Source organism: Gavia stellata, chromosome 1 (genome assembly GCF_030936135.1).
Source record: "Gavia stellata isolate bGavSte3 chromosome 1, bGavSte3.hap2, whole genome shotgun sequence".
NCBI lineage: Eukaryota > Metazoa > Chordata > Aves > Gaviiformes > Gaviidae > Gavia > Gavia stellata.
The window spans coordinates 30,179,665-30,190,783 of NC_082594.1; the positions used below are offsets into that span (position 1 = coordinate 30,179,665).

General features: G+C 41.9%; 1 protein-coding gene across 2 annotated transcripts in view; it reads right to left on the minus strand.

The window, feature by feature from the left end:
- RNASEH2B (ribonuclease H2 subunit B) overlaps window positions 1–10,885 on the minus strand; it is a 40,502-nt gene extending 29,617 nt beyond the window's left edge. For both annotated transcript variants that reach the window (XM_059820913.1, XM_059820906.1), the window contains exon 1: window positions 10,808–10,885. In XM_059820913.1, the coding sequence (XP_059676896.1) occupies window positions 10,808–10,871 (64 nt within the window). In that variant the 5' untranslated portion in view covers window positions 10,872–10,885. The remainder of the gene's footprint in view (window positions 1–10,807) is intronic.
- Window positions 10,886–11,119: the final 234 nt, after the last annotated feature.

Consider the following 11,119-nt stretch of genomic DNA (forward strand, 5'->3'; position numbering starts at 1 on the left):
CATGTTAAAATATACACACTAAATGTGAGTTTCAAAATTTAAAACAAAAAGCAAAACAAAAAAAACCCAAAGGAACTTTTAGCGCTCACTTGCTCTGCTTTCTTCATGCATAGATATATGAGCACTGGGAATGAGTCCAGCTGAGCCCTAAGTTGCATCTTGTATAACGTGAACAATTAAGTAGACAATCCTTCCTGATGTAGCTGTTTTTAATGAAGTTCACATCTTTATTTAGTTGATATGTTCTTTTCCTAAACTTCCAGTAACACACTGAATTTATCCACCCCCACTAAGCCTGGGAGACACCTGCACATAGGGAGCACTCAGTGTAACAAACCCAAGGGATACAGTGTCCCATCTCTTCCTCATCAATCCTCTGCCTTCCCAACCCAGATAACAGCCTTCCATCACTAAGGGCTGCCCCATGCTATCCCAGGCTCAGCACCCTCTGCTCTGCCCCTTTGTATATGCAGCCTGGCCCTGCAGCTGCCTTGGCTCAGCCAGTAGCTCTTCCCTATGTGACGGGAAGCACAGCTCTGCCCATTTAGTTCTTTGGTCCTCCCCAAGCTCCGTGGGGCTCATCACTGCACAGAGGACAGCAGTGATCATACCCTAATGAACCGTCTGAGTTGCAGCCTTCAGTCACAGTATCTCATGCTGATGGGATCAGAGTGTATGTCACATTCCCCACACAGCTGCCACAGAAGACGGTTTACCAGAAGCGACACACACATGCGCGCACACACACAAGAAAAAGTGAAGGAGTGTACAAAGGCAAAAGTGGTTTCTTTGAGTTTCTTTTACCTTCAGTTTCCTCAAAATGTAGGCAACACCCACTCCATTTCCAGGGGCACCTGAAGTATATTTTTGTTACAGGTTGGCTCTACTAGATGTCAAGTCGGCAGATAAAAAGAGGCAATTGGGAGAATGCCTGCTTGAAAAACTGGATGCAATATTAATGTGGCCTTAAGGGCAAAGAAGGCCCTATTTATCTGAATTTAAACACTTAATGACTAGCAAAATGCTGAGCAAGGGATTTTTCAAGTTAGGTGTCCAACTCTAACTTGTGTGCGTTCTGGCCTTTAGCCAGGAAAGGTAACTGGATTTCTTTAATGTCATGTTTATCAGTCCTTGTATTTGGGCAAGGATCTCTTATAGCTAAATAAATAAAGACTTCTTAAAAAGCAGTACTATAGCAATTTTCTAGCAAAACTAAGAGTTAAACTAGGTCTTTTTTATTTTTTAGTTTTAAGATTCACATCCAGATAAGAAATAATCTTACAGAAAATAAGCAGACAAAAGGGATATTACAGGAAGAGCTTTTTTGTTAAATCGTAAAGGAAAACATCAGATGATTGCTACTATGCTTACTACAACACTTTCCATAGCTCAGCCCTGAGAAATTTGTTCATCTACAAGAATAACAAGTGAGAGAGGTAAGACCTTTCTGACTGAGTATTATACTCTTCTCTACCAACTGTCTTGCAGCTGTAAGCTGCAGGTAACACACAGTCAGTAGTAGTACAGGTCAGCTTACTAACAGATGTGCCAGTACAGCATGCTATTCCCCTGGGACAATATTCACTACAAGGATACAAAAAACTGATACAAGGGTACAGAGGGACTCAATTAATCCTGTCCCAAGGATGCATCTCAATTAGCAAGCCACTCTCTAAATTGCCAGGGAAGACAGATGACAGGCACTTCCAGGAGGCAGCTGAAGCCACCTAAAGCCTAAACCCACCTCTATCATCCCCTGCACATATACACCTCTGTCTCTATTGAGCTTACAGACACCTCCAGCAACGCAGAATGAATCTGGATGCAGCATTGCTACAGCTATACCAGAGGAGGGAGTTCTGAGGTAAGCACAATGCAGGACAATTAAATGCCAACACTGGGCTGATAAGTTTGTCTACTTTGCTTAAGTTAGAGTCTACTGTTCATTCACTATGAACCAAACCACACAAAGTCCATCTGAAAGTGCGGGTGATACATCCATTGGTTGTACTGGAGTCTGCAGACAGAACCTCAGAATCCTGAAGCTGAGCGCAAGAGACTATAAAAGCTTAAACGAAGCTTTCCATTACAGAAAAGGAGAAAAGCCTATCGTATTTCGTGGAGGTCAGACATACAACCAGGCAAATTCTATAAAATATATAAACAGAACAAAGTGAAAATGAACCAGCTGTCAAAGGATTTCTGGCAATAATTTCTCCCACAATGGATAGATATGAGGCACTAATGAATCTGGCCATTAAAAAAAAAGTGTTAGCTGGTACAGCAACATGAATAAATTGGAAAAGAACATAAAACTCCCACTAAGATCTATGAAACTGTTATGGATGATGCAAGGTCTATTCACCTTTTTTTTTTTTTAAATTGCTTGTAGAATACTATATATAACAGACTAATATCAAGTTATATGGAATTCCCATGCAAAAAGCTGCCAGCCAAGCAAGCAAAAAGGCTGTAAATATCTGTCAATTGCGTAAGAGGAAAAAACCCTCTGAGAGCACAAATTTCCCTACCACCATCACCCTGCAAAAAAACAGGATTATTTAAAAGTCTGGAAATATAAAGTTAAGATTTCATTTAAAAACAGATATTAAACCATACGTCACCTACACAAGTCTTTTCCATTCCCTTCTTAACTTCTAACCATGCACGAAAGGTGTGTCAGACTGAGACATTATGATGGAGCCCATTAAATGGACATTTTATGAAGACTTTAAACTATGTAGCCTAAGGGTACAGATATGTTAGATCTAATAATCATTTTACTTATGTTCTTTTTAGAGTCAGTCAACCCTGAAGTAAATGGTTTTAATTCAGTGCCTATGTCCTCTGTCCTGCAGCATGTCAGAAAAAAGCCCAGAGAAAATTAATAAATCCAGTACTTTGTATCACCCAAACTTTTGACAATTTTTATAAGTTACAACTATTATAACTATTAGCATAATGAATTAATTCAGGTATGCACAAACTGAAGATACATTTTCATAAATGTCTTCAAATGACCAAAGATCACAGGCCATTGAAAAGCGCAGTCCTGAGGTCCCCACCTCTGCTCCCTCCCTGTTGCGCATCTCTGCTGCTTTCTTTCCATCAAAACTAGCAATCTTGCAGCCACACAGCAAGTCGGCTCAGTTCACTGATCCAGCTGAGAAATAACCAGTCACAAAGAAGTATTAATTTTCACCCAGATCGGTAAGTTATTCTCACTCACGGTATGGTTACATGATCACTGAAACAAAGGGACAGAACCCGTGCCAGGAGCAGATGGCATAGAATGTAATCTACTCTGGACGTGACACTGGGGTCTCTGAGCAGTGTAAGCTAATTAGAAAACTAGATCCTATGTGACTTTGCAGAGGTGGGAAAGCAAGAGATGAGCCAAAAGACTACATTGTTGCTTCCTTGGCTCACTATACTCTCAGGGGAGTACTAAAAGACACACAGCTCAATTTACCTCTGTAAACAGCTTCTTTTGCAGGTGCTTACACAAAAGGTATGGCTTTGCACTTGCACACACTTGATTTTTGGAAATATCTTCTTAGTTGTTACTCAGTTACGTTAACTTGATGTTACCTCACCACCTTACCCTCTTCTTGACCATACATAGTACAGTACTAGCTTCAGTGAGGGGACTTCTGCCATGCCTGTTGTAAAAGAATGGTTATCAGTTTGGTAATTATGGTGCCCTAAGAAAATAACGTTTAATGTGACATAATTTGCAGCACTTAAAGTCTTTCTGGCTCCCACTTCACCTGAAAATCCTATGATAAAACACAATGACATCTAAAAACGGCACTGTTTTCCACCTTGAGCAAAACTTCACATGGAAATGCTACTAGACAGTTTGAAAGGTCTTTTGCTCCAGTACACAGCTATGCAACACAGCTAAATATTAAGACTTCTGCCTGAGAGCATCTTTTGGCTTCCCCCTATGCTGGCACAGTTCATTTATTAGGCCAAAAAAACATGTTCATGGACTCACTGGCAACAATGGACAGTACTAACTCATCCGTTACTGAAATCTAGATGCTAGGCAGATCATGCAGGGGGTTTGAGCTGAATGAAGAAGTCAAGCTTGAGAAGTTCAAGAACATGTTATCACTTGAAAGGATAAAAACTTCAGACTTCCCTTCTCAATATTTATAGGGTCAACACTGGTGCAGCTGTATTACTGGCTGAATCAGCCCTATTCCCATGTGCAGAGAGGCCTAAGTTGGCATAAGTTGGTCTCTTCCAAGCCAGATGGCAGAAAGCAGAAGTAGGAGATGGTGTTACACATTAAAACATCTCTTTTCAGTTATTTTATTTGCTATGCTTCCTTCTGGCTCCTTAGCTTGCCAGTTATATCTGCTTTATACACAGCTGAGCTCAGTATGCCTTTTAAGAGATGACATATAAGAAATGGTGCAAATTACCTGCAGGCAAAAGACTTTGTTCAGGAGATGCAAATGCCAATTTAGGGGGAGGTTAAGTAAAATACACCCACAGACTGCTAACTTCTAAAATAAGCGCATTCACATTCACCTTATTAAAAAGGTATATAAATATGCACACGTATTTTATATAATCTTTCTAATGTTTTATGTCAGCTGTTCAAAACCATACGTATTTGTTTATTGTAAACATTATTTCAAAGTTCTGTATCTAAATTATTCTGGAAGTATTAATGTTCAAGTATCCCGCTCAATTTTGATATTCATTACAACTTCTGAATCAAGCTCCCTAACCGCCCAGCAGTGTGGTCTATTTTGTACCAGATAAACTGAACTGTTTTTAAATGCTAAATAAAAGCATGTATGAAAGCATTAAGTGCAAGGTGCAAGAATGGGGAAAAAAAACCCAAACCCACCTACTTGAGATTTTGAAGCAAACTACTTTTATGCATTAATATTCCACAGCTTCTTTTGCTATGACATCTTCTCTCAATATGGCCCAAAATTTTCAAGTCTCATGCTTCCTCTGTTGTTGCATGGAGACAAAAGTTCCTTAGTCTCATTTGAAAGAACGAAGGATTAAATTAATGTATGCTGATGCCCTATGGTTTGGCATCACAGTCCATTTATTTCTGCCTCCATCTGACTTTGGCATATATGAGATTTGTTCAAACAACTTGCCAAGTCTAATGTGAAACTGCTCTTTTTATTTTTAAATAAGTAATTCCTAAAAATAATAGGATTGTTAAATTTCCCTCCCCCCTTGCAATCCTTCCAGTGCTATTCATATGGCAGTTCCCACAAAACAATAAAAAAGCTAATCAATTTACTGTTTAAGAAAACAGCAGACTGAACAAATGTAGTCAACTAAACTTGTCCAGTTGAGAAAAATAAAGGTTGAAAATAATTTTCACAGCTTGCAGCTAACCCCTACTTCATTTCCTAATACAGACAAACACAGAACAAATTAAATACAGCAGTCTTCACTTTAGGTGCAGAGTGGAACACCAGACTTAGAAAACTGCCTTCAATTCCTGACCTCTTTGCTGAAACCAGGGAAGGATATAAATAGTTCCAGTTCTGACATAACACCTATCCCTGAGAAAGTGTACTGAAAAGAGACTGCCCTTCACACCCATCTTGTTAAGCAGCTACTGTGATTTTGGTTGCTATTGGTAAGACCTGTTTGAAGCCATTACGTAAGAATATTTGTTACACAGAGCCCAGATCAGATCTGTGTCACGCACAGCAACTTTATTGCAGTATTTGAGGGTTCTCCAGAGCCCTGCCCTTAGAACCCAGCAATTAGGTGGGGTCTCAGTATTATTTCTCTGTCTAGAAAATAATTTCTAGTTCCTATGATTTTCAGAGAAGACATTAAAAATGGTAGTTCCATGGGCCCAACTCACAAAGCAAGAAATTTCCTATATGCACATAAAAAAACCCTTACTGGTTCAGCTAGTAGGATTTTAAAAAAATGTACATGAATATTCAATAAACACAGAGAGAATCTCCTCTAATAAAGGACATCATTAGCAACTTTCTAGCTATGAGATGGCCAGGTTGTAATCCTCAGGAGCTACTTCTTTTCCCTTGTACCTGTTCAGTAGCTAGACCAATACAACAGGAAGCCTGTATAGAAAGCTCTACAATCTTAAGGGTAAAGGGGGGCTCGGATACATGGGTAATATAACATCGCCGATTATCCAACTACTACGAGAAATGCAGAAAAGCACAATCTGCAAACTCGGCCATCCACCAATGACGTCCTTCAGGACGGGTCCTTCAGGACTTACTAGCACTTTGGTGTTTCTGTACCATGATTCCTCCAGAAGTCCAGATTCAAGAGGTCTTCTTAACCATCGACGTCAACTACCCTGCACAAAGCAAGTTCAGATCTGGATTTCCAGCCAAGCTAATAAAACCCCCTGGAACGTGGAGCACAGCACAGAAACACCCAAGTGGGTCTGCACAGAGCCAGCTTGGGTCCATCAGGACTTATTAGTTCAGACACTGTCTGAAGGCAGCTGTACTGCAAAGCTGGTCCTGGAAATAGCAGAGATGTGTTAACATGGCACAGCACTTGAACTAATAAACTGTTAGTGCTGAGTTGAGTCTGCTCTAGGCCAAATCTGGTGCCTGTATATTCACAGCATAGTTAATCTGCAACTGGACAAGCTGCCCGAAGAGTTTACTTTATTCTGAGCCTGGCATGCCCAGCTCTACCCCTCCCCACATGCCCAAGTTTTCTGTCCTCATCACCTCCCTCCATATGACCAGTCCCTCCATCTACCCTCTTCCTGTTTGTTCATCGTTTTCTCTCTTGACTATTCATATCCATCTCTCAAACCTTCCTCTAAATGTCCATGATAAGGCTGCACAATGTACACCAGCGACTTCCAGCCTTTCAGGAGTGATTAACATGGTTACCACTCTCTCCTCATCCTACCTTCGACACCAGACCAACACTTCCTAACTCCTCTGCCCCTGACTTCTGGCTTCCCCCTTTGTCCTGCCCTTGGTGTTTCAATCCCTAACATAGGAACAATTATGCTTATAAAAACAGAAAAAAAAGATGATTGTATTGGCATATCAAATTATCCTGTCTCCATGGAAAAAAATAAGCATCAGCAGAAATACCATCACAAGAGCTCTCCCCAGGACAAGGGCAGGCTACGATTTCTAAAGGTAAAATTTGCTACCTCACCTAGAAGTTGCTTACCAGCCAGCCCAGATATGACTGTCTGAGGCTCTCCTTTCCCCTTCCTATTCAGACTTCCCCTGTGTGACTCTCACATGCCAAACAGCCTGAGTGTTTTGGTGTGGCAAAGGGCTGGTGAGAGCAAAGACTGTCATCAGGCTGCTGCTAAGAACAGTGAATGAGGGAAGAATGCCATAGGAAAGAATGAGGGTAGGCAAAGACTGATTGAAATTAAGCACAGGCTGAGTGGCCTGCTGACTGAACATCAACTCTGCCTCTGAGCTCAGGCAACTCTCCTCCTGCTTCCCACCTTCACCCACCTCTATAATCCATGCAAAATACCCACTGAGCTGTGTGGTTTGTAGCTCTGTCCTATGATGTATAGGCATGAGATGGACACTAACGATGAAAGTTTCACAGTACCGGAAATATAGAGTTAACCACTTGCAACAGAAAGTGACAGAGTCTGGCCCTCTAGAACAGTTCAAGAGCGCTGGGATAACACACATCATTGATAAAACAAACCACTCCAACTGCCATAATCGTGACTTCAACAAAGAACATGGGCAGTTCTACCTGACAGAGGAGATTCCTTGTTTCTGAGCTGTTTCCAAAACACTGAAATCAATATAAAAATTAAGAAATCGGAAACAAAATTGAAATTTATCTCCTCATTCATCAAACATGCTCTGAACAACAGAGCAGCAATTTATTGTCTGTGCAATATAACATAGTGTATAAATGTGTACTGAAACAAGGAAATTAGTAATAATTGTATAATCTTCAATACTAAAGCAGACAAGCATACTCTGCTCACTTTCTATGGCAATTAGAAAATGAAATATGCCTGCCTTTTAGCTGCTGTGTTCCAGATACCAACCCGATGTTGTCAGTTGCTTAAGTCCAAATAAGAAAGAATCTCACCTTTCTCTTACGTATGCTTTTTACAGTTAAGTGTTTCTGTATGTCACATAAGCAGCAAAACCACTGTCAGAGACTTGTGCAAAATCAGACAGATTCTCAGAACGACATAACTAAGGAATCAGAGCAACACATGCATCGTCTTTCAGAACTCCAGCCATATCTTTGCCTTGTTCTAGGAAGCTACTGTTGAACCTCTAACAGTCCGAATTTTTGAAAAATACTGATACTTAAGAAAGCAAGTTTCAGTTCTCATTGTTTTACTTCTATACTTCTGACAGACCTCATTCTTTTTCAGACTGATATCTAGCCTCTTTGCAGAACTAGTCACCATCTCTATCCATAGAGGAACTTTTAAGATGTCACAATGAAAGCAAGATGAATGACACATATCGAAGTGGAGATGCTATTAGGTTGTGTAGGATGGTATACATTATTAACCTTGCAAGCTGTTCAAGGAGGCAGACTACTCAGGTGAGCAGTTCAAACTAACTTAAGCACTTGAAACTGGGACCTTAGAAAGTGCCTTTCTTACAAGGAAAGTTTTGGAGTTTCTTGCAAAGCATTAAAACACACCTTGCTCCTTCCTCCCACTATGCACAGGATAATGGCCACAGATACAAGAAGATAAACAGGCTATTTACACCTAGAAGGTGTTGGTAGACTTATTAACAAATGGTATTAAACGCACATCCAGAACCAGATCCTGCAATTATTTACATCAGTCGCTTTTATGCATGTATGTAGCATAATGCCACACAGATATTATGGAGATATGGATTGCCATATTTTTATTTAGCATATTGACTATTTAACATAGTCAAAAAAAACCCCATTTTTTGTTATAAATACAACTGCATTCATCTTCATTCCTAAAAGTAATCAGGTCTTCCTACTACAAATTCTGCTAAATGGCCAATGAAGAACTACCGAGATCCATTCAGCAAAGCAGTTAAGAAATGCAAAACTTTGAAAAGTGACAGATGTTAACTTTAAAAATCTCTTTTCTGGAAAAAATCATTACATCTATTTCATTTCAGCAGTCCTATTCATATGACTGGCAAGTCTCATCAGCCGTGGAATTCTGAAATTATCAGCCACAGGCTTTTTTTAAAAATCACTGTGCTTTGAGATTCTACTAAGGCCTAATAAACTTTCTTACGGGTCTGGAGTACTATATAAATTTTGTCAGAGCTGTGCTGGCATAATTGGTAATACAAACTGTCTGGCTTCATGAAAGTTACAAGCTCTGGCTCCAATCCTGCAAACACTTACTGAAGAATTTAACTTACTGCACAGAACTGACTACTCATGCATAAGTTAAGCATATTTGTAAATATTTGCACAGTATGGACATCTGTTGGCATAGCCAGTCATCTGATAGAAGATTCAGCTTTAAATCCTAGTCTGCAGAGTCCATATTAAAAAAAGGAATTCCTCGCTTATAAATTCCTTTCTTAGGCATCAAGCATGTCAGATACCAAAGGGTGGAATTGAAAAGTTAAAACCAGAGGAAGAGAGGAATCACTGAAATCATAACAATTGGTTCTGTTTCTCATGTAACTAGAGAAGCCTGGTTTCTTATGGATGCATGTCTCAAGACTGAGCTCCTGCCTTGTTTTCAACCTTTGCTGAACTAAGCTCTTGCTATATCTTTCCTTCAGTGCTGCCATTTATAGCATTTCTCACATCGTCGCAGACATTTTCACAAAGCTCATACAATTACTCCAAAGAGCTCCTCCTTTTTATCAGGTTTGGTTGAAATTAACACTCAGAAGTTTTGCATGGGGTAAGAAATAGGCACAGTACAAAGCTGACCCACAGATAATTGTGGAAGTTGCATTTCCTTAGGAAATCAAACTAAAAAAAGCACTTATGAAATGTCTCCTTCCTCTTAGTGTCTTGGAGTTTGAGCACATCCTGTTCCACTCATCCTTTTTAACACAAAAACCTTTTGTGATCTGTGAATTTAAAATTTTAAAACCTGATACTAGGCAGAAATAAATGTAAAGGGGGAAAGGCATCTTCCCATTTATTCAGCACTAAGTGAGAGAAACTAAGCCTGCAGAGCATTTAAGGCCTTGTATATATTGCATCCGCAGAGCCGCCATGTGGAGGTCTGCTTCTTTAGCCTATAAAGAGGAAGAGCTGAGAAGATCTCACTCTGGCTTAGCACTTCTGGTTTCCAAGGAGTTTGTTTTAAAGCTGAGGCTTAGAGCACTAAACTGTTCCCTTCAAAAAATGGAGGGATGGACTAAGGGGACAGAGGTAAGGTGGGCTGCCAGCTGCAGGGAGACTATGGCGAAGCTCCATCAGGGACCTCCGTGACAAGACCTCTCTTCTACAGCTCCTCTCCCCAGGGCTCACAACACTGTTTGTAAACCAAGGGCGAGCAGACCTTTGGAAAACCCTAATGACACACAAAAATAAAACGCATTGATGCGGTGAGAGAAACAGGGCCCCTGGAGAGGAGAAGGGGCGTAGTCTGTAGGGCCTTGTGTAAAGGCTGTGTCTCAAAACGTCCTTACCACATCAGGGCTGGAGCTGGCTGCACACAGCAGCCCAGACACCTGCCCCAGCCCTCGGAGAAAGGCACCCGCTTCCTGCCCGAGCGACGGCCCAGTCCCACCGCGTACGGGCAAGCACTGCCAAGGCCAGTTAGCAGGGCGCGGTGGAGAACAAGAGATCGGCGTTGCGGCAGAGCCTGTCCCACCTCGGAGCCCCGCTGGGTTACCTGGTGCAATGAGCACCCACTGGCCAGGGTGCGCGTCCGCAGGACGCTGCTTCGCGGCGTGCATGCTCCGTACGCCCCGGCTACCGCCCCGGCTACCGCCGCCGCTCCCGCCGCCTCAACATGGCGGCCGGGGCGGGGCCGCACAGGGAGGGAGGAGGAGCGGGAAGAGGCGCCGCGCGCTACCGCTCGCCCGGCGGCCATGCACCCCGCCGCCCCGCGCGTGGCGGCAGGACGGCGCCACCCTGCGGGCGGGAGAGGGGGGCGGGCGGCAGCAGGGCACTGAGGTGGCTGGGGCTGCGCTGCTGCTTTCCC